The 24,730-nt window shown below is 46.6% G+C and overlaps 1 protein-coding gene across 6 annotated transcripts in view; it reads right to left on the minus strand.

Annotated features, from left to right (window-relative positions):
* FBXO15 (F-box protein 15) overlaps positions 1–24,730 on the minus strand; it is a 397,776-nt gene that overhangs the window by 134,381 nt on the left and 238,665 nt on the right. For all 6 annotated transcript variants that reach the window (XM_085605916.1, XM_085605920.1, XM_085605917.1 and 3 more), the window contains one exon: positions 13,793–13,875. In XM_085605916.1, coding sequence (XP_085462042.1) covers positions 13,793–13,875 — 83 coding nt within the window. The remainder of the gene's footprint in view (positions 1–13,792; positions 13,876–24,730) is intronic.

Consider the following 24,730-nt stretch of genomic DNA (forward strand, 5'->3'; position numbering starts at 1 on the left):
GGTCTTTCAAATCAAATGCTTTCATGTTGCCCTGTGGATTGGTTCAAATGGTGCTTTTAGCAAACCTGCTAACACTATATTTAATTTCCATTCAAGCGCCACCGTCTGTACACGTGGAATTTCTCTAAATAGACCTCTCATAAATTATTTAATTATTCCCTGTGAATATAAAGAAATTGTATTTGGCCTCCTAAGAAATCTTGAAATTGCTCCTAGATTAACTTTCACTGATCCATACGTCAAACCAGATTCAGTTGAATGCAACAAATAAAGTAAGAACTCAGTGTTTCCATGCAACTCTTGCTCATGAGCCCAAAGTACAAACCTTTTTAATTTCATATTATAAGCTCTGAATGTCAAATGATCCCGTACCTTTTTAAATATTTCCCTACAGTCTTCTGGCAAATTCAAATGGCCAAACTTTATGTCCTGATGAGCCATGCCTTCTAGTGCAATGATTCTGGACTGTGATGGATCGCTTGTCCCTTGAGCTTGGAAAGCAACTTCACATTCGTTTTGAATTCTATTAGCCTTCTCACACACATCTCTAACAGGTATGCATACCAAAGATGACATGGCCATGCTGGTGCTAAGATTTGCCACGGGGGAGTGGCTTGGCAAGCCAAGATGGTGGTCGCACTCTGAGAGTGCTCCGGGCCCCTCAGTAATCCGACGCCATTAGGCACGTGGCAACTCTATCCTGTCACTAAGCCTGAACGGGCGGCCAGGAGCCGCCGAAGATCCTCTGTGTGCAGCGAGACCCAGTACAAAATGGCGCCGAGGAGATCCACGTCTGAGAAGCCGGCTGAGACGCTCCTGAAGTGATTCCCAGAGTCAGGCTGCCAGTCCACAGTGTCAACCCAGGACACTACACCAACCTATGCCACTGGGCCCTGATACTGGTGTAGTGCCGTGAAGATCCGGTGAAGTAAGCGCGCAGCTGACTTAGCACGCACGAAGCAGGGAGGAGGTGCGAGCCGCGGCGGAGGGGCCGCCACGCTGTCCTCCAGGACACCCGAACTACCGGCGGTGAGTGGCCTAAACGGGCCTGCGGCGTGGGCCTGCGGCGTGGGCCTGCATAGGGCTCGACCTGCAATCGGCAGGGGCATCGTGTCGGCTCTCCTCCCCCCCCCGACAACCAACGAGCCGATCCTAGCAAAGAGAGCGCAAGGCAGGAGGAGGTGCCCTCGCAGACTGCAGCGGGGCAATCCTTTCGAAGATAAGGAGGTGAGGAGGGGGGGCACTGGTTGTGGTGGGGCGCTGCTTCCCGGGCCGCCTGAGGCCCCCCTGGGTTAACCACTGCCGGACTCCTGGGCATTCTGCCCGCGATCATCAAGACCTCCTCCTCCCCTCCTTCTTCTTCTTCCCCCTACAAGGGCCACGAGGAAACCCTGGGCCTACCACCAACACTGGCCCGATAGGCAGTAAATAACACACCAGAAAGATGCCAGATTACCACGGACACCACAGTCGGCAGGACACCCCGGGGGGCACTGTGAGGGCCGGGGCTGACAGCGAGCACCCTTCGGGAGCTCAATGTGTCGCCTGCGATGTTTGTGGCGGGGAGCTGCGGCACTCAGGACTGAACCGGCCAGGGGCCCGCGGGGTAGTTGCGTCCAGTCCCCTGCACAGTCGGCCTGCGATTGGGGGGACCTCCCTTCCCTCCTTCCCCCCTCCCTGTGGGGGTCGCAAGGGGATCCTGGGCCTGCCGCGAGTTCTTTAAGCAAACAAAAGGAGATGATGGACAGAGCGCTGAAACTTTTCAGACACTCACCCCCAGTCACAGATCTGGGTTGAATCCATCCTCGTTCTTTAGCTCACTTCCCCACCCCAGTTCAGACATATCTATATGCAAATCAGTGTTGACCCTGTACCTCATGGGAACAGTCCACCCCAAACTGCCAAGCCATGTCTTCCCTGGACCGGAAACAAGCATCCTGGGACCGGTTTCGGGCTAATAGCCCTCATCAGCCAGGCTAGCTTCAATCCAGTGGCAAAGTGAGCAAGGGACCCACGTCTGGGCATACCCTGCCAACTTAGGGCGAACAAAGCAAACACAAGGAGATGATGGACAGAGCGCTGAAACTTTTCAGACACTCACCCCAAGTCACAGATCTGGGTTGAATCCCTCATCGTTCTTTAGCTCACTTCGCCACCACAGTTCAGACATATCTATATGCAAATCAGTCTTGACCCTGTGCCTCATGGGAACAGTCCGGCCCGAACAGCCAAACTGGAATGGTATGGTGAGAAAAAAAACGATGTTCTGCATTCTGTCCATCAATTGTTCTTTTTGGATTTGTCACCCTGAGGGAGACGGGTATGCCCAGACGTGGGTCCTGTGCTCCCCATGCCACTGGAGTCAAGCTATCCTGGCTGATGAGGGCTGAAAGCCCAAAACAGGTCCTAGGATGCTTGCTTCCAGTCGATGGAGGATCTGGTCTGGCTGTTTGGGCTGGACTGTTCCCATTGGGCGCAGGGTCAAGACTGATTTACATATGGCTGAATCCAAACTGGAATGGCATGGTGAGCAAAAAAACGATGAATTTAGGCCCAGATCTCTGTACATGACATTGTTCTGCATTTTGTCCATCAATTGTTCTTTTTGCATTTGCCAGTTCTTTAAGCGGCTGCCCCTCCGCAAGGGGGCGCAGCCCCGATCTCCGGCCTGAAAGAGGCGGGACGGAGCAGCCTCTCTGGCTGCCCACACTGGACCAACCGAGTCCCCGGTGACCCTGTAGTAGAGTGCGAGCCACCATGGGGAAAGACAAGGGGACGAAGACCCAACCGACCCAGACCAAAATGGACCAATATGCAGTCAGTGCGCCCACCCAAAGCCAATCCGCACTTTCCGCGACCGGTCACCCTGAAGGAGACCTGGCTACCATACTGCAAGCCATCAAGACTTAACAAGAATAGATGGAAACCAAAATTGGGGAAGTCCGGGTGGACATGGCTCTCTTTCGCCAGGACCTCTGTAACGCGACTGCCCGGGTGACAGCGGCGGAATCCCGTCTCTCAGAAGTGGAAGATGACGTCTACACTCTGAAAGCGCAAGTGAAGCAGCTTCTGTCCAACATGTCAGATCTCCACAGACGGGCCGAAGACGCCGAAAACAGCTCCCATGGGAACAACCTCCGCCTGGTCGGCTTTCCCGAGGGCACAGAACCTACTCAGGTCAGCACCTTTATTGAGGAATGGATCAGGTCCGGGACGCCCTCTCCCAATGGTTTGTTGTGGAGCGTGCCCACCGTGCTCTTGCCCCGAAATCACCACCAGGGGCACCACACTGTCCAATCTTCATGAAAATCCTCAACTTAAGGGACTGAGACGCCATTCTCCAAAGGTCCGCTCACGAACAGAACTGCTCCACAAGGGGGTCAAACTCATGCTCTTTCCTGATTATACCAAGGAGGTACAGGCCCACAGACGCTCCTATCTCAACGTGAACAGAAGTTACGAGCTCTCAATCTGCCTTACAGGCTCCTTTTTCCTGCCCAACTTAAAGTGATGTTCCAGGGCAAATCCTTTTTCTTTGATACGCCGGATGTGGCATGGACCTGGGCCACTGAGTACTGGCCAATCCGCCCAATGAAAAGCATCCCTATGACGGACCCCCCTGCCCAGGGCCACGCAGAGCCGCACCTGCGCCCCCCCCTGTGGATGGCGCACTGGGTCCCGAAAACGACCTAACACACGCGGAGCAACACCCACCTCGGCGGCTGGCTTCCCCGCTGCGAAGTGGATCACCTGGACTTTGGGACAATTCCAATGGCCCAGACCGGACGACCACAAGGGGTCCCGATAGCTCCCCGAGACCCAGATCTGAGGACACCGACCTATCACGCAGCCCCTGCATTTGAACCCAAGCGCTGTCAATATGAAGACTTCAGATAAAGGAACTGGTATCCTTGACCATTGAGGGGCCCACCAGATATCCCTATAACACGCCCCACCGTTGACTAACTGGTCACTTGTTTCCATTTCAGGCTTAGTTTATGGGACGACAGATGCTTCATTTGAGAAGTATTTGGTGGGTCGGTTAAAAATTTCGACTGGGACTGTTCTCCTAGCACTTCGTTGTATTACTCTATGTTATGACGCCACCAGGCACTGCACCCAGGAATTTCCCTGGGACGGTCCTTGTGATGACCCCAAATGTGGCCAGCCTCCACCAACGCCTATGGGTTTAATCCACCTTAGCGGCTCCACCTACTGGATTCCTACTCCGCCACACTGCCATAATGCCCAATCCATATACTGGGGGTGAACCCCTGACGGTTCTTTCATGGAACGTCAACGGCCTTCCAGATAAAATCAAACGCACTGAGGCTTTAATGTACACCTGGAGGGTCAACCCAGACGTCTTAATGTTAAAAGAAACACATCTGATGGGAAACCACTGTCCCTTCTTAGCACGTCAGAGATTCAACAGAGTATGGCACTCTAGGTTCTCCAGAGGTGCACGTGGGATGGCAATCCTCCTGCGACGCTCCTTCCCTTTATTACCGACCCAAGTGCTCACTGACCAACAAGGCCGGTTCACTACTCTTACAGGTACTCTTGGGGACTCTATTGTTAATCTCATGTCACTGTATGTACCCCCGTCGACCTTGGAACCCACCCTCCGAGATGCAATGGGGACATTGTCCACTCTTCCTCAGGGCCTGACCATAATTGGGGGAAAGTTTAACGCTGTCCCTGAACCCACTATTAATGCCACGGGTGACTCCGCCTCCCATAGGAAAAGGGAGAGCAAACGCCTCAAGGATTGGGCCTCCGCACTGGGCTTCTGTGACGTCTGGCGCACCTGGCACCCTCAGACGCTGCAGTACACACACACTATGGCTGCACACCACACCAACTCTAGTACAGACCTCATCTTTATGCCTGCCCTGGACTCTTGAGCTGTCTTTGACATTCAAATACTGGCGTGTGGAGTGTTTGACCACTCCCAGCACCTTCTGCGGGTGTGGGGTCCCAAGGGAGCGCTGTGACCCATGTGGCATCTAAATGCCTGGTTTCTCCAAGACCCAGATTATAAAGAGAAAGTGGGGGGAAGAACTAAGCACCTATATTTGTACGAATGAGGGTACAGTGCAACTACAGGGCACATTGTGGGAGGCGGGTAAAGCCGCAATCCAGGGATATGCTAAAGGGCTCCTCAAATACCAACGTCAGGTGCAAGACCGCTGACTCTCCCAACTCGAAGCCCAAGCCCTCCACCTGGAGCACACATTGATTGCGGGGGATGAGAAGCAGAACGCCGTCAGCTGCAACTCGTGCGTTAGGAGATCAAGAATATCTCCCTTGAATCTGCCAAACTGGTCTGGAGGGCCTCTGTGGCCAGGGTCTACGGATTGGGAGACAAGAACGGCAAATTGCTCCACTGGCTTGCCACCCACCCCATGGCCAACCGGATTGGGCCTGAAATTTGAGATGCGCAGGGCCAAATCTCTTGCACCCCTGTGGCAATTGCACAGGCCTTCACGGCCAATTACAAGGGGCTATACTCAGCAGATCCCTCGCATATAACACAGAACAGCTCCTCCTTTCTGCAGGATACCCCCCTTCCACTGCCCTCCCGAGCGGAGAGCGCAATCCTGGACGAACCCATCAGACCTGAAGAAATTGGAGATGCTTTTTCCTCACTAGCCACCCATAAGACTCCCGGTCCAGATGGGTTTCCCGCGGAGTACTACGCGGCACTCCGGGTGACACTGATCACGAACCTCCATGCCCTATTTGAAGAAACTATAGAGGGGGTGCCTTCCCATCAGTCACAGACATCGCCACCATCGTGGTCATACCCAAGGTACATGCCCCACTGCCCTCCTGCGCCCAGTACCGTACAATTTCACTCATCAATACGGAAGTCAAAATCTACGCAACCATCCTCGCCGCTAGCATGAAGCAAGAGCTCCACACCCTCATCCACCCCAACCAGTGTGGCTGTCTGCCATGCCGTAGTACGAGGCACTGTCTCAGACGCTTACAGGTAGCCCTCGCCCACCGTGTCACCATACCTAGCCCTAGTGCTGATCGACTTTGAAAAGGCCTTTGACATGGTGAACTGGTGCTACATTGGAGATGTGTTGGAGACAGCGGGATTCAGGCCCTCCTATCAAAAAATGGGGAAGGTCCTTAACTCCACTCCGTCAGCAAGAGTCCTCATAAATGGCTCACTGTCGGACGCCTTTCCGATCGAGAGGGGGACCAGCCAAGGATGCCCACTTTCCCCGCTCCTATTCGTCCTCGCAATTGAACCCTTGGCGTGTCGCATCCGAAGTGATGGCCAGATCCAGGGCTGGCGATGGCAGGAGTCTCACGAGGACTGGGTCGCCTTTTATGCTGACAACATTCTCCTCTATCTGGCGGATCCGGCCCAATTCGAACCAAGATCTCTCCACATCCTCCACTTGTTCAAAAAGGCATTGGGACTACGTCTCAATCCGGCCAAATCCATGGTGGTGCCTCTCCCTGTCTCGTGGGAGTGCGTGGATTGTCAAACGACCATTCCCTTGCATAGAATCTCATTAAAATATCTCAGGATATGGGTGGCACTCCTTCCTGAATTGAACTGGTCCCTTAATCTCACCCCACTCCTCAAGTGCATAAAAGATGACCTCTGCCGCTGGCAGGCTCTTACGCTGAATCCCCTGGGCAGAGTTGCACTTTTTAAGATGATGGTTCTCCCCCGTCTTTTATACACCATTCAAAACCTTCCGCTCCACCTCCCTCCGTGACCTAGACGATGTAATCACGACCTTCCTTTGGGGCAGGGCGAGATCGCACCTGGCCCTCACAACGTGTCAATGACCCACCTACGACGCGGGTATTGGGATGACAAACCCATTCCTGTACTATTTGGACACTCGCCTTTTAGTGATCCACGATTGGTGTAATGGCAGATGGTCAGATCCCACTTATCGACTGGAGCTTGAGAGCCTCTGATTCTACCGAGTTCAAGCCATGCTCAATTGGGCCCCAATCCCACGCACCTTACCAGCAGTTACCAGTAATCCAGATGCGGAGAATAAAGACACTTTTTATGGGTGCCGTCTACATAAATTCTCTTTTAGCCACATGATATACATGCTTAAAAAAAAAAAAGAAAAAAAATGTTAATGCTGCCTCTGCTATACTTAAAGAAAAAGTTACTTACCTTTGGTAACGCATTATCTGACAAGATCTAACCGCAGATTTCCTATCTTTGAATTTTGCAGGCATCAGACTGAATCCGGAAGATTTTTGTGCGATACTTCTGCGCGCTGGTAGGAGGCGTCGGTCGGCTCTGCGCAACGGCGGCTGCGCCACAAGTGACATCTGCATCACCTATATCTGCTACCTTGGCGCGCTGATGTCAGTTACACGACTTTCCACAGCCATGAAGTGACCGGACACTGGTGCGTCCAAAACGAAACCCTGAAAGTGATCAGCACTAACCCTAGGAAGTTGTCCGCAGAGCGGGGACGATGGATGGGTGGATAGGCAAGAAATCTGCAGCTAGACCTATCTCTACCCAATAATGTGTAACCAAAGGTAATTAACTTGTTCATCTGATAGAGACGGCTAGCCGCAGATTCCTTACCTTTAAATAGAAACGCAAGCAATACCATCTCCGGTTGTGGGCTGCAGACAAATTCTAAACTAAAAAGTCCTGCTGGATCGAACGGGCAAAGTTACCATCCCTCCGAACCAGACTGTCCAGGCGTGTGTTTGGTAAACGTGTGCAGGCATGCCCACGCGGATGCCTGGCAGATGTCCAAGACCAGGACTCCATGTGCTAACGCAGTGGTAGAAGCTTTAGCCCTGGTGGAATAAGCCTTCAAGCCCTCAGGGGGCTGCATCTTGGCCAGTGCATAGCATATTTTTATAAAGAGAAAGACCCAGAGCAAAATGGTTCACTTCTGTACCGCCTGACCCTTCTTTGCTCCAACATACCCCACGAAGAATTGGTCGTCCACCCGGAACTTTCGTGTGTGGTCAAGGTAGAATGGCAACGCTATTTTTGGGTGAAGATAAAGACCGCAATATCTTCTAGCTATACTGCACTAAAGGTCTCCAACCCAGCAAGGACTTTGTTCACCAACTTTTTTTAAGGTGGCAGGGGCAATCTATAGTTCAAAGAGCATAACAGTGAAATGATAATACCCATCCGGGGAGGCGAATGCATATTTTTCTTTTGCTCCATGGGGGCAGACCAATCTGCCAGTACCATGATGTGAAATAAAAATTACTGAGAAATGTGGCTTCCCCTAACCTGCCAATCAATTCACCAGCCCTAGGAATTGGGTGTACATCTGTTTTGGTTACTACATTAAGGTCCCTATAGTCCACACAAAACCTCAGCTCTGTTTTCCCCCCCCTTAGTGTGAGGCTTTGGGACTAAGACAACTGGACTGGCTCAGGGGCTCTCAGAGGGTTCAATGACTCCCATTTCCAGCATCTTGCTTACTTCAGATTTGATGCTTTCTTTGACTTAATCAGACTGCCTGTAGATTTTATTTTTGACAAGTAGGCTGTTTCCAGTGTCCACATCATGGGTACACCAACTTGTTAGATCAGGCATCAACAAGAAGAGCTCAGCTGTTGCAGGACTTGCATGCAGTCAGCCTGCTGTTGGGCAGAGAGTGTGTCTGAAAAGACAACTCCTACCACTGACCCATATTTATGGTTGTGAGAGAGGAGGTCCAGGAGTGAGTGAGCATCAACATGACCCCCTCGGCCCTGTAATGAAAGAGTTCAGGGTGGTTTACATGGACAACCCTCCTGGGGTTCCTGCAAGAGCCAAAGTCAATCAGATAGGTGACCTCTCCTTTTCTTTCTAGGACAGGGTAGGGTCAACTCCATTTGTCCTGAAGGGCCCTTGGAGCCACAGGTTCCAAAACCCACACTTTCTGCCCTGTGCAGCCTTTTGGGCATATCAGAGCTTCTGGAGCTATTGGCTGGCCTCAAGGTTTAAGAATGTTTTTTCCATGTATTCAGCTATCCTTGAACAAGGCCAAGTACATAGTCCACTATGTCTTGCTAAGGCTCTTTGAGAGGTCTCTCCCAGCCTTCCTTCACTAGAAACAATATCCCCTTACAGGATGACCAAACAGAAGTTCAAAGGGGGAAAACTCTACTCCCTTCTGCAGTACTTCTCAGTAGGCGAAAAGCAGGCATGGAAGTAAGACATCCCATCTCCTTCTGAGTTTTTCAGGGAGTCCATCAATCATACCATTCATGATTATGTTGAATCCTTCAACTAAACCATTGGCTTGTGGGTGATAGGGAGCAGGAAATGCATATGCCACCCCACATTCATGCCACGAGGCTTTCAGGTAGACAGACATGAAGTTTGTACCTCTGTCTGACACCCCCTCCTTAAGAAAACCGACTCAGGCAATGATACCAATGAGGGCCCTAGCCACTTAAGGAACAGTAGTTGTCCTAAGGGGAATTGCTTCAGTGTGCCTGGTGGCATGATCCACTACCACCTGTATAGATCAGTTCCCTGATGCTGCTGGAGGATTTAGGGGGCCAACGTCAACCCCTACCCTTTCAAATGGAACCCCCAACCACTGAAAGTGAAATTAAGGAGGCCTTTGGGTGGCTACCAATTTTGCCACTGGCATTGAGCCTTGGATCAAACAACATAACGTACATCGCCACTTGTTGCATTGGAACTTGTTATTTTCAAGCCTAATTGAGGCAATCTCTAATTATTCAGGTTTGTACCCTTACTGTCCTGATGATGCTCCTACTATTTTTTAAATGGGATTGAAACGTCGTCGACTAATGTAAACAGTTTGCACATTAATCGAATCGGATATAAAAAGTGTATTTACTGTTTCCTCAAGCTTGTTAGAAATTGTGTTCAATATTCCACAATCTACCCTTTCTTGCCCGATATGTTCCCGTCCTAAAGTGCACTTGTCACGTGTTTATGTAGGATGAAGGATTGTGTCCCACTGTATTGATGTGTTTATACTTTTGGTTTTGAAATTTTTGAATGATTAAATTGACTGTCCGGCTGGACACTCTTAATATAGCACTGATTGGAGTCCATATTTATCCTTATGATGATACTTCTCTTTTTAAGGACCATTGTTCTAATACTAAACTGGCTTGGCAGATGGCACAGAAATTACAAAACTCCTTCACCTTCTGCGGCCAGTTAAAGTGGGTAACTAACCTAGTCCAAGGTTTGGCCTGGCCAAGATGCCCAGCTAGGGGGATGTCATGAGCCAAAGTGAGCAGAAACACTCTCCTACTGGCACCAGGTTTGGGGTCTCTGGCATCAGTGTAAAGGAGTCCCTCACTCCAATAGGTTCTGTGGGAGCCACTCACATCTCCCTTTTTCTTGTCAGCAGCTTGCTGTCTCAGGTTTTCAAGAATGGGACAGGTCCTCTGACCCTGGCACAGCTCTTTCCTAGAGGGTCTCCCTGAGCCTAGGAGCCAGGCTCATTTCAGGTTCTAACTCCTCTTTTTCACCCTCGGCTTTGCATTGTGATCGGGTTTTCATACAAACTCCTTCAGGTATACCCAGCATAGCTGCATGGGTCTTTCTTTCAACCTCAGCCCATGCTGAGGACTCCAGATCATTTTCTAGTAGACAGACTACAGGAATTGCAGAGTATACCACCACCTTCTTTTGGCCAGTAACTCCTCGCCATTCTAAAGACACCATTGCCATGGGATAGACCTTAGTTTGGTTGTCAGAACAGACAACGGTGAAGATCTCATCAGTCAGATACTATTCTGAGGATATCAGTTTCTCAGTCATGATAGTGACACTTGAACCTGTATCTTTCAGTGCTTCAACTTTGATCCCTTTTCTATGAGGCTTCAGTGAACTCTGACACGGTCAGGGCTCACCTGGGATCCCAACTGGAGACTTACCACTGCAGTTACTACAGGTGCACTATGGGGATTATTTTTGTTGAGACAGCTAAGGTTTGCAGTTCAGTGCCCATTGGCTTTGCAATCATGCACCAAGCCTTCATGGGATCCCAGTTTTTACCCTAGTACCCACCCTTAGACTGTGTACTGGCTCAGGCCCCACCCTTTGTTTCCTTTTAACCAACCACCTAGTGCTTTTACTGAAACGTCTACAAAATCTACTCAGGTCTGACTCAGAGTTTGTCGAGTATCTCAGAATGTCTGACTCCGTGGTTTTTCCGAGCCTCCTGGAACCTGATCCTGTACTCCTTACTGGTGAGTCAAAAGCCCTAAATAAGGGTATCCTTCATGAGGTCATAAGGCACCTGCCTCATTCAGTGTCAGCAGCCTAACCCTATACTTTCCTGAGACCAGTTACCAGAGAAGAGGGTCTCAATACTTTTAGGAGACATGACTCATTTTACAAAACCTCTAAAATGCTGCAAACCATTTGGCGATAGCATCACCCTCTGTGTATTTAGGAACAATCCGTTGGGAATCTTAGGGTCAAAAGCTTCTTCTTTTTCCTGATTTATTTTTGTGCTGCCACCAGAGATGGGTCCTAAGCCCATCTCAGCTTTCTTTCTTTCTCTATAGCCAGGATTTTGGCATCTAAAGCCTCCATCTTGGCTAGTCTTTTGAGAGCAAGATCTTCCTCTGGTAGGTCTTCTCTCACCAGGAGGGGAAAGCTCTAAGCTCTCCTCCTGTCCACTGTCTCCATCCTGACCCTCAGGGGGAAAGTGTCATCCTCTGGATGGTCTTTCTCATACTCTGCCAAGAGCTCCTTGAGCTTTGCCTTGGTATGAATTGAGCCCGTTTCGACTTCATAAGTTTTACAGAGGGTCCTTAGCTGTTGCATCGAAAGATTCAGATAAGGGGTAAGGTCGAGCTACTCAACCAGATCCCCTGTTGAAGACATTGTTACTAAATCTGGGACCTTTTTTAGAAACTGACAACATTTCTAAAATAAACTTTTGTGCCTAGCAACTAATATACTTTTTAACTTTTAAACCGTTTCACTGTGGGACTTAACACTAGGTCCTTACATCTAGGTTTTAAACAATTTAGAAAACAATCTAAATCCGAAAAAACTACTTATAACTAAAGACATTTTGGATTCCTTAGTTGAATCACTTATTAAGCGAGTGGTACAGCAGATGTCAAGTCTTGTATCCAACCACTGCACCACCAATGTAGTAAGCTGGCTCTTTATATAATATACCAAACTGAAGTGTATAGTGCAAAGATTCCAGGGGTTCCCTTGTGAGTGAACAGGGACCTGCTCTGTCAATCCCAAGGTGCACTTCTAGGGGCTAGTAAGGTTGAGCAGCCTTAGGCTTATCATAGAGGAATGTTAGACATCTGCAAATACAAACAATAGTCAATAAATGATGCGCACAACTCAATAAGGAGATCCACACCAAGGTATAAAAATAACATGTATCTTTATATATATTTAGGCACCAGAATCAATACAATCAGGTAAGTATGTTTTGCAGGAGAAATACTTTACGTTTTAAAAAGTCGACTGCATTTTTCAGAAGCTACAATGTTGTCCTATAGGAGGAAAAACAAGTATGACATTCAGGTATAGTACAGCGACTTACGAGACCAATCTCCGGGGCTTAAGGTGAGTATTGCGCTAGGTCCAAGGCCGCCCAGCAGGTCCCCTCCAGCGGCACTAGGTCGGCAGGGTGCAGTAGGGCAATACACCGTTGGGTGCCCAATGTTAGTCAATGGGGACCAGTATTCATGCAAAGAGGCTGCATGTTTTGACTGAAAGCACAGTTGGGTTAAATCACACAAAGGGCTCAAATCTTGCAATGCTAAGGAACATGGGGACACTGGTGGTCCTCTTCTCCTTGGGCTGGGGTGGTCGGGTGCAGAGGGAGTTTGTGGTGTCTGGCTTCTTTGTGCGGGAGCACTCACAGTTGCGGAGGGCCTGCAAACAGAGGCTGTAGTCGACTTCTGGGAGTTCACAAGGGGTGAACCCAAAGTGGACTTAGTCTCTTGAGGGCTTGGGGACCACGCTGACACAGTTGTCCCCCTTCGACATTGGATGTGGGTTTGGGTGCAGTGGTGCTTGGCAGTTCCGGAGTCCTGACGGTTCTCCTTTGGGTGCCTGCAGAATGCAGGGGAGCAGTTCTGCTGTTGCTCCACTGGAGTTCTTGAGTGTTTATTGAAGGCAGGCCGTCCTCCCAGGCTTTGGAAGCATGACAGCTGCAGGACGAGACATCTTTGGCGCCGGTTAGACGGGGAACATCATACAGGCCAGCAGTGCTGGTGCCAAGTCAGTTGCGCTTCTTTAGTCTTCGGCTTCAGTGTCCTTCTTCCTAGGTTGTCAGGATCTGCTTTTCTGGTGCCAGGGGGTCCCCTAAATACTGAATTAATGGTGAAGCATGCAGAGAACATTTTATTTTTACTGCTCCTGCATAGATAATATTTCTTGTGGGGCAGCTTAGAGAAGGCATCTCCAACCTCTCCAAGTACCTTACTAATGGTGAGGATGCTGAATTTGGTTCCTGATGTGCACATGTTTTGCAGTGCTATGGTTTGCTTGTGGTCACATGAGCTCAGCATCCAATTGGGTACAGGCAGGCTAAGGTTCCAAGATAGCGTTAACTGGAAAGTCAGTTACTTTTTCAGTGATCACTTACATACGTTTCAGAGCACATTCTTAAACAAATTACTTTGCTTTTTAGAGACTTCTGACGGTGTACATTGTGTTTTGTTTGTGTATCTGAAGCACTTTGAATAAAGGATACATGTACTAGAAAACAAATATGCGTTGAATATAAAAATGAAATAAGCGTTTACAAACAAGTAAAATTAAGTTCTTAAGAATTAGAAGACATGGAGTGCTTACACACTGAATGAGCCCATAGTGCTTCTTTGAAGAAGATTGTGATAATGGAGAGATGCCATGACAAACGCTATTTCTGATCCACTCTGCCAAAAGAAAAAGAAAAAGAAAAAAGGTGACCAGCAATACATTTTCCTACCAATGTAAATTTTGTAGTTAGTATGTGATCTTGATATCACAAAGCACAGCTGTACTTCTAATTGCAGTTATAAAAGGAAGAACACTTTGTAAAATAGGTTATCTGAACAAACAATTGATGAATAACCCTAATAAACTTCAGATGACAAAAACTGTTCCAGGTCTCACAGTAGACGATCTGGCATGAACAAAATGCACAAACAACAAGGAGCTACAGAGGGAAAAGAGAGACCAGGTCGCCCTCCACTCAATTAACAATGTAAATACAATATAGACCGGGTCTCTGAAGGTGTCAGACAATACATCAATATAAGCTGAGGTACAGATACACAACTCTTTAGTACCATGTACGCATCTCCTTTCCAATATGAGGTAGTCACCACCAGCTTTATACCTTCAATTTTAAGACAAACTAAAAAATGTTTTTACAATTGGGAGTCCCCACTTTTTGTTTCCCCTGTCCAACATACAGGAGGACTCAATGAAGCAAGTAAAAGAAATTGTCAAAACAATTATGAAAAAGCAAGATGACACCTCACGTGCGCACCACCAATCGAGCTCACTGGTTGGTACTCACCAGCTATGCCCACTTTTATCATCATTGGCTGTCATCTCACTTATAACATAAAATATAAAGTGTCCAAAAAGTAAAAGAAATGTGGTGCTAGGTAGAGAAATGATCACATCCCACGATGCGACCAAAATTGAAGAAGGTTGCATTTTTCACGATACCAACTTTATTATTCCTTGTGCACCTCATTCAAATTAAAAAGGTTGCTTATCATGCATACCGTTATACTGAGCCAACATGTTTCATTGCCACAACAATTTTAGGCAATTTCTTCAGGGCAAAGAGGGTCGCCTGGCACCAGTAATGGACACTTAAGTGGCTTTTTTCCCGGGACTGCCAAAGGTAAAAACAAAAGGACACACACAACTCATTAGTCTTATCCAATTCTCTAAAATGATTTTCTGCAAATCTCTCAAAAAGGGAAGCATGTTTTACCCTTAATGAGCCAACATTCCTCGTACCAGCCCTTTTTTATAGGTCACGCACAGGGCTCCATATATGAGTCCTCTCAGTGGATTCGCACTCAACTGTAATGCAAATCTAAGGGTGACAAAAAGTGTAATTATTCACGAGTGTACTCACATAGTCTTGTTCCTTCACACACCAGACCCTCATAAAGGCGGAATCGTATGCAAAGAAGCAGGGTCAGTACATGCCCCCTTTAAGTATTCCTCCTCATCAAACAGAGACTCTCCTGACTCGATATTTCAGAGCCTCTCACGAATTCAGTATACTTTTGCACGATACGCTGTTCTTAGAAGCTTATTTCCTTTTTCAACATGTCTCCGCTTCTAAAAATGCAGAAACACACAAACATGGTCGCTTCACATCTCTCATAAATTCAGTGCACACTCACACATGGTTCGATGTTCTTAAAGACTTATTTCCTTCATCCACCCCTCTCCTCTTTTATTAAGAAGACAAAACGGAGAACACACAAACAGTGCTATCTTCACACCAGACACCTGCTCTTACCGCCCGGAGCCTCACGGCCATTCCGCCCAGATATAGAACACGTTGTCTATATACCGCTTCCAGAGGCGCAAATTCCTCTGGAAGGGATTAGACTGATGGTATATGACGTGTTCTTCGAACTGGCCAACATAGATGCAGGCCAGACTGGGCGCCATAGTAGCGCCCATTGAAGTGCCTGTGGTTTGCAGATACATATTATTCTTGTAGCTGAAATAAGATAACGCCGCAGATATAAAGTGGAAATGTAAAAACGAGATGGACTAGGAAGGTTCCGTTCCGTGTTGCAGACGGTATTGTACAAGCATTATGTGTCTGCAAATAATCCCGTCTTAAGATGGCGGCCACTATTGCAGCGGGCCGATGTCATCTGTTTCCCTCACGAGACCTTTAAAATTGAGGCGTCTGACCGCGGAGATCAAACGGTCGAGGCGATAAGCTCCGTGAGGCCCCAGTGCGGTAAGAGCAGGTGTCTGGTCTGAAGAAATTGTCTAAAATTGTTGTGGCAATGAAACATGTTGGCTCAGTATAACGGTATGCATGATAAGCAACATTTTTAATGTGAATAAGGTGCACAAGGAATAATAAAGTTTGTATCGTGAAAAGTGCAACCTCCTTCAATTTTAGATTCACTTTGGTCGCATCGTGGGATGTGATCATTTCACTACCTAACACCACATTTCTTTTTGTTTTTGGACACTTTATATTTTATGGTATAAGTGAGATGACATTCAATGATGATAAAAGTGGGCATAGCTGGTGAGTACCAACCAGTGAGCTCGATTGGTGTTGCGCACGTGAGGTGTCATCTTGCTTTTTCACAATTTTTTGGACAATTTCTTTTACTTGCTTCATTGATTCCTCCTGTATGTTGGACAGGGGAGACAAAAAGTGGGGACTCCCAATTGTATAAACATTTTTTAGTTTGTCTTAAAATTTAAGGTATAAAGCTGGTGGTGACTACCTCATATTGGAAAGGAGAGGCATACATGGTACTAAAGAGTTGTGTATCTGTACCTCAGCTTATATTGATGTATTTCACCTTCAGAGACCCGGTCTATATTGCATGAACAAAATGCACAACAGCAGATAGGATTGAAAGAATCTGTGAGAAATTGGGTTTCTGGTTGAGGGGAGTGAAACAATACCCTGGCAACAGCCACAATCGTAGTCAGGGTGAACCACAAAAAGTAATTAAATTGTGTTTATCCCTCTGGTAGCTTGGGACAAAAGCAACCAGGCTTAACTTACAGGCAATGTGTAAAGAATGTATGCAGCACACAAATAGCAATTGAGAGAAAACATACCACAAGAAATATACCACACCCATTTAGAACAAGCATTTACAATGCAATGGTCTCGGCAATATTATAGGTAGAGCTATTGGTATTGCTCATTATTTTTTTATCATTTTTGTATCCCTAAATAAATGGCATTGTCATTTCTATTGACATTAGCTTTTTTTTGCATATGTGATACCTATTGCATTAGCAGAGAGAGAGAGTGAGGTAGTGAGATAGAGAGTGAGGTATTGAAATAGAGAGTGAGGTAGTGAGAGAGAGTGAGGTAGATAGAGAGTGAGGTAGATAGAGAATGAGGTAGTGAGATAGAGAGAGTGAGGTAGATAGAGAGTGAGGTAGTGAGATAGAGAGAGTGAGGTAGTGAAAGAGTGAGGTAGTGAGGGAGAGGGATGTTGTGAGGTAGTGATATATAAGCATAGAGTGATGTAGTGAGATAGAGAGAGAGGTAGGGAAAGAGAGTGAAAGTGAGTTAGTGAGATAGAAAGAGTGAGGTAGTGAGATAGAGAGTGATTGAGGTAGTGAGTGATAGATAGTGAAGTTGTGAGGTTGTGAGCTTCTAATTCTGAACTCTGCATCTTATTAATTTTCGGTCAATGCATATACGCTGTTCTCTTAAACCTACTCTGCACATTTCTTTGAAACCTCGCTGGTTTAAGGTCGTTCTGTGTAAGACAATACATTCGTAACATAAATTAAGCAGTGTGTCCTGCTAAGGAGATCACGTCCGAAGGCCTCACTTGGAGCAGTTTGTTCTGCTCTGTAGTGTTTATAGGTATAGGTGACATGATTAGCCAATAGACATAGTTTATGATGTGCCCGTTGCAAGTTTGGTGCATCCATGTTAAAATGTAAACCTGTAGTCTATGGAAGGTGAAGTGAATGTACAAATATGTGTGGGGAGATTAGGGGTGGTAGATATAGGTGGCGGGTGAGAAAAAGCGCTTGAGGGAGGCGGGGAAGGGCAGACAGGTAAGGTGAGAGGATGAGGGGGTGTAAAAAGGAGACGGGAAGATTTTACCAGCAAACGTTAAAAAAAAAAAGAGAAAGGCAGGGGCGGTTGAGGCGCGGGGGGCGAAAGATATGAGACTGCAGGAGAGAGGGAAAAGGAAGCGGAGACGGGTGGGCGAGGTAAGGTGGAAGAAAGGATGGTGTGAAAGAGAGGGCGCGAGGAGGTGGAGAGCAGAGAGGGAGAAGGGGAAAGGACGTTAGAGAGATACATGGTGGGGGGGACAGTAGAGAGCAGTCACCAGGAAGAGGCGTGAGGGGGGGACCGAGGGGTGCGTGGAGAGGGTGAAAATAGTGGGCAAGCATGAGGGCGAGGTGCGAGAGAGCGAGAGAGGAATGTGCCTGGCTAGAGAAGGGGTGAAAGAGGAAGAGCACGGGTCAACGGAGAGGAGTGGAAGTCGGCTTGATAGAGAGAGATGAGTGGGGGGGAAGAGCACCATAAACACACCGCACCAAAAGCTCAAAACTTTCACACTACTACCTCCCACACAAAACAGTTGAAAAAAGGGGGAACAAGTGTAATAGCTGAACTATTTATTCACGCTGATCAATTAACCCGTGAAACAACCTCCACGCCGGAAGAAAAAAAAAGTCATAATCTACACAAAAACCGGAGTAACAAGAGTGGGTGAAGCAGTGCCGGGGACATTGTAGGCAGTGTGAAACCCCAGACATGACAGGGAGGAGCTGTGGTCGCTATCGGCCGTCAAACGCATTTATCACCCGTGCGGCTCCACGTTACAAAACCAAATAAATAAGACGCTTTGTGAACAGGTTTGCACGCCAACACCGAGATGCTGTAATACGCGTTACTTTGTACGGACACAGAAGAATACTAGACAACTGCGGAAATGACGTTAATGCGGGCATTCGAAAGAGGGCCTTCGCTTCTACAAGGAAGGAGTTTGCGGAAACTGCCTCTTCTGATTAGCAGGGGGTTTACAAAACAGGGGTTTATAAACCACGCCTCTAGATAAACACTACTAGCCAAAAATATTTTGGGTACTGGCATGGTCTGTGGGCCATGCCGTCTCCATGTCGCACAAGCTGCCGGGGGTATCAATCACGTCTGTGTAATTGTTAACTGTCAAGACAGCAAACCAGGTTACTTCTGGCGAACTGCACGTATGCCCCTCCTACGCACTCACTAGGCTCAATGATGGACAAGAGGGCGGGGCTATCTGCTCCAGAATGTCATATTGTAAGTGACCGCTTGTTTATTGCCTGTGCTATTATAAGGCTGTCTCAAAGTGCTAAAGATTGGGGGGAGGTAAGAGGGAAGGGTGCGTGGTGTTTCACGCTGCTGGCACAGCACTTACTCAAAACTATAGGCGAATCGAAGCGTAGGGGTGCAATTTGTCGACTTCAATCGTATTTTCCAATTCATTACCTCTACCACTCATCTACTATGTAGTCATTCAAGTTACATATCCGGTGTACAACCGTATTACCTTGTTTGGTTTTCTGATAAAATACTTTGGTAACAATACAATTACTTAGATGAGAGTGAACAGGGAAGTAGATTCTGGCGCTTCAAAGGGCCGAGGGTGAAAAAAATGCAATGGATGGTCTGGTCGTTTCTATGGAAGCTTCGAGGCGCCGCGAAGTCGGAAGCGTGTCGGAATGCAGGGGAAGGCAAGTAATCAGGCGTCACTCAATTCATTGCCATTCCATACAATGTACGCATTGTCTCATAAAAATCTCAGTACAAAAGTGCATAGACAATATATATTTATAAAAAACGACTCGCTAGTCTTAAGGTGCTTAAATCGAGAGCAAAGGAGATTTTTAAAGTTCTTCAATCCTGGCATTCTCCCAGATACATCTGGATATTTTAAACGCACCCGCACTCTGTGCATACCGCTCCTCCCGCTGTTTCACGAAGCATAAGAATAGCAGGACGTAGGGCCAGCCCCCTCATGGAAGCCCGCATCGAAAGCTGCTGGAAACATTTGATGCAAGCGGTATAATAAAGCCCATTTGGAACAACAACAAAAAAATCACTCTTACTAAATTCGCTCCTCGGACAGTTTTATGGGCTATGAGATTATAACAACCAAAGTCAATTTTGGAGCCAGTGCTGCAGCTTCGTTCGAATAAAGACAAGCACACCACCGCCTTTCTCAGAGGCAGAGCAGAAATGCCTCGGAGAAACGCAGCGTCCTTTTCGGATTCGGGGGCGGGTTTTGCTGTTATCTCCTCCAGCCATTGGCTGGAGGAGATAATTAGACTTTCTGCAAAAAACACGCCCCCCGATCCGAAAAGGACGGGGCCTGATCGGAGTGACGGGACCTCTTCTCCAATGGCTGGCCAGCATTGAAGAGGCCAGCCAATGGAGAACAGGGGAGAAGAGGGGCGGGTTCAAGCCCCTCTTCTCCAAAACATTAAATCTCTCGACTTCCGGTTCTGCCTTCTCTGTCTCGAGCCTAAAAATAGAGTAACATTTTATAAATTGGCACCAAAAAGACAAAAATCCATAAGTAGAACTGCCGATATGCAATTTCAGAATTTTAGCTAAGTATAACGCCTAAAAGCACAAAGAAACATCCTCTCTCAACTTTTTCAGCTGAAATTAAACCATTGCCGCAGTTTAACGTTCGTGTGTTCTTAAGACCTTCATCCTCTCAGTACCTCATCATTATCTGAACATGCTTTTCTCTTCAGAATATTTCTGTTAAATCTAATCACTGCAAGTTTAAGTCAATATGTCTTTCTCTTGACGCAAGTTTTGCTTGTTTACATGGGCTATGCTGCAGAAGCCTTTTATTGCTTTTGTCTGCGTGCAGTTCTTGTTTATAAAAAATGGCTGTGTGGTTTTACATGTCTGTTCTAATTCAATTAATAGGTTAAGAAAAGGTACTCCTTCCTCCGACCCTGTGGTGAGTGACCTTAAAGCCCTCGTCTTGAAACCCCTGATGGTCTTTTTTCTTAGCACAACAGTGATGTTGTACACTACAGCAGCAGGAGATAAGTCTTTATCAACAACTCAAAGGTCACCAGCAGCACAGCGACCACCGAGCTGTCTTGCGATGAAGGAAAACGTTCGGGGGAATTCATGTTTTGGGGGGGGGGGGGTGTTACTCCTGTTATCCCTGCGTTAGCAATGGGCAGTCCAGTAGCCCACATTTATTTTGCAGTTTTATATAGTGCAACCTCAATCTGGAGGTATTGGAGCACTTTGCACGAGTACCAGTTTCATGCATGTTTAAGAACGTGAGAATGTACAGCGCATCTAAAACATGTAGTTTGCAACAAGTCTGTACTTTACTAAAATCAGATTCCTATCCGCGGCTGGCAGAGACAGAGAATAATTCTTGTTGAAGGACAATGTATATTTAAGTTTGTGGAAGCTGAACAGCTGTTCCTTGATTGCACAAGTAGGGTGTGGGTGCTCAAGGGCTAACCTGGATTTCTGGGTTGTTGAATTGCATTCTTCTGAGACAAAGGGGGGTCTTGGAAACTCAGCTGCTTGAGATGTGGGGCGGGGGGGGGGGGGCGGTGAAACAGTGTACTGTAGTACCACATACAGAAAACAGAATACAAACCCAGAAACAGGCCAATATTTCCCAGTTTATGTTGAAGTATTGCAGCAAGTTTTATCGTTTACTATTGATTAAAATGAAACTTTATTTTTTGTAGTGGAGTACATCATGTAATTAAGTCTAAAAATAAGCATTTTATTTACGCTTGAAACACCGTAAACTGATGAGCTTCCTCAACTGTACATGTTGCAGCCGAATGGGTGGTTGTAAATTAGAAATGCCTTCTGTTTTACTGACCTCATGTTATGCACTATCCTAGCACTATGGAAAATTCCTTGCTTGTAAAACACTAAAACCTCTTTTCAAAGGTCAAAAACGTGAAAGGGAATCATAAACATGCCTCAATAACTTTCATATAATAAACTGAAGCCTGCAATAACAGCATATGTCGCTAATCACCATGTTACAGAGTAACTGTGATCGTTCTGGCTGTGACTTAAAAATTACATTGTCCTTTACAACGCCAATACCTCTAACTTTCACAAATGTGAGACCGACTGCATTACAAATTATAGTTATACCTGGTGCCTACTTTGAAGTGTGTGTTGCTTCTGGCGTTTTCCCCCCTACATAGGTGTCTGGGACAAGGGTAGGGAGGCAGGAAACTCCAGTCTGTCTGGGGTCGCAATCAGCTAGTGTGAATTACTGTGCAAGTGTGCTGGGCCAGTACCTTTGAAGTGCAAGTGTGGAAGGTGACAGCTCTGTCTCCTTGCCCCCCCCCCCCCAATCAAGCCAGGATGGCCCATTCTGCCAACACGTAGACCCTCTACTGTGACTCTGTCTGGGAGGAATACACAAAGGCCAACTGCGAACTACACTTAGCCATATGACCCAGAAAATAGGCTGCAGGCAACAAATGGTTAGGACAAGAAGATGACATCATTTTAAAAGTGTTACAACAAACAAATGATGGACGGAATGCTGACAATGCAGACATTCTTCCCCAGTCAAGAGATCTGGGTTAAATCCATCGTTCTTTTGCCCACTACGCCACCCCAGTTCAGACATGGCCATATGCAAATCAGTCTTGACCCTGTTCCTCATGGGAACAGTCCAGCCCGAACTGCCAAGCCATGTCTTCCCTGGACCGGAATCAAGCATCCTAGGACCGGTTTCTGGCTATCAGCCGTCATCAGCCAGGATAGCTTGACTCCAGTGGCGTAGTGAGCACGGGACCCATGTCTGGGCATACCCATCCCACTTAGGGCGAAAAGCGTTACAACAAACAAATGATGGACGGAATGCTGACAATGCAGACATTCTCCCCCAGTCAAGAGATCTGGGTTAAATCCAAAAGTGGCAATTTCAGAATTGTGACTTAAAAACTGACTATCATTAAAGATAAAGGACTAGGTTTAGGCAATAGACCAAGCAATCAAAGATAAATATAACTCATAAATCAGAATGAAAAAGGCCATGGCCTGCCGACAGAGAAGCCAGAATAGCGAGTTATCTGGTGGATGAGGATTGAAGACATTTTACCTACAGACACAATAAAGGTTTTAAAAAATTACAGATTGAATACAAAATATGGATGCTTGGCTCTGCTACTGCCCCAGTTTGATTAAAATTGCGTAAGGTAGCAGTGAGAATAACTGACAGTGGGGTCAGATTTTATAAACGTACACATCTAGTCAGAGACCTAACCTGCAGGTGTCTCTCCTGGAAAAAAAACTAAGAATGAAGACTTTTAAATTCTCATCCCACAGCTTCATGAAATACAGTGTATTAATTTCACACCTGAAGTGAACAATTTCCCAGTTATCCGTAATTTCAGGGTGAATAATGAGCTTGGAATAATGGACTGCCCCTTATGGAATGGGGTAACACCCGGGAAATCAGTGTTAGAGCACCAATTTTCAAACGTAATGTCCAAATGCTGGGGCATTTTTCCAGCGACATATCCTACCAGGTCTAAACCTACCAAATGTTACCCAGGAAACACTAAAGATAATGCCCCAAGAGGTACTATTACGAGCAAAATGATTGCATTACTTATGATTCCAGATTTAGGTGGAAACCTATGTTTTTGCCCATATTAAATCAGAATTGTTGCCTTAAGGGTTTTAGTTCAAATTAAGAGTCAACTAAGAATAAAGGTCATTTTTAGCCCTTGGAGGGCTAAAAATGAGCAAGGAACAGAAGCTTAAAGAACATTGTCCATGGAAGTCCCCTTTTTTTATAACAGATAGTGTAAAGTGGGACTAGAGAATCAGGTGCAAGGTATCAGTGGGGAGGGAGCACAGGACAGCATTTTCAAAATGTGGCAAAGCAGCGTGGAGGTACACTAGATGGAGGGAAATAATTTACAAGTCTTGGGTCTACACAACTGTTGGTGGCGGGTTAATGTAGAAGACCTAAAGAGTCAGTGTACTAGGAATGCAAGAAATTAAGCTGTCACTAACTTCAGGCCTGAAGCAATGATTCTTTCGGGTTTTAGTGAAAGTGACGACGCAGAGTCTAAAGATTAGTAAATCAAAGAGAATCCAATGGTTGTGGACTGCTCAACAGACGTGATGCTGTAATCCAAATGTAAAGGAATGCCATGGCAGAGAATTTAAATTCTAGGTAAATAAAAGGAAATATGACCCATACTTGATGAATTATATGATGATTTAGGTAGAATTCTTTCATTAATATGGTAAGTCTACTTTCTAGTATGTAAGTGTAAATCCATACATCTTTAATTATTCTGTAGCAGACATGTCCCCCAATTAATGGAATTGTTTAATTTATTATAGAGAACTATAATTGAATGTTTATGACATATGTATATTTGTTTTAATTTAGTACTTTAGAAATTACAGTTACCCAGAGATGGCCTACCGTAGAGTTCAAGGGGAGCAAAACCTATTCAAGGTGGGAACCAGAACATGGTCTCTCTGATCCAACAACCCACAACCTGCTTGTGGTCACACAAAAGAAAAAGACATCATTTAGAACATTATGCTAGGGCTGATAGAAAGCAGATCTAACCTATGCTTAAGAGGGGAATTTATCTTGCAGTGAATTATAATTAGTGTGATTAGAACAATTCGCACTATATTTTAATCCAACTGAGTTTTGATCCTATGGCCTATTTTTATTAACCAATAGAGAGATGGGTTTGAGAGGACAACATACCCATGGGGAGATTTAGAGGTGTATGCTTTTCCAGGTGCCAAAGAGGAGTATAGCAAGCACTTGCTTTCTGTCAGCAGAAGGCTTCTCCAGAAGGACCTAGTAAACTTGGTGCAAGTGAGCTTGCATTTGACACATCATCTGCACTGTTGTACACTGATTGACACTAAATACCAAGCAGCTGGTGCGTACTAGACCCATGGAGCGACAACTAGACTACAATCCCTCAGGCAAACAACAACCCAGGAGGAACATAAACCCAAGATTACAAGGGGACGGATATCAACAGGGA

This window comes from Triturus cristatus, chromosome 5_1 (genome assembly GCF_964204655.1).
Source record: "Triturus cristatus chromosome 5_1, aTriCri1.1, whole genome shotgun sequence".
Taxonomy (NCBI): domain Eukaryota; kingdom Metazoa; phylum Chordata; class Amphibia; order Caudata; family Salamandridae; genus Triturus; species Triturus cristatus.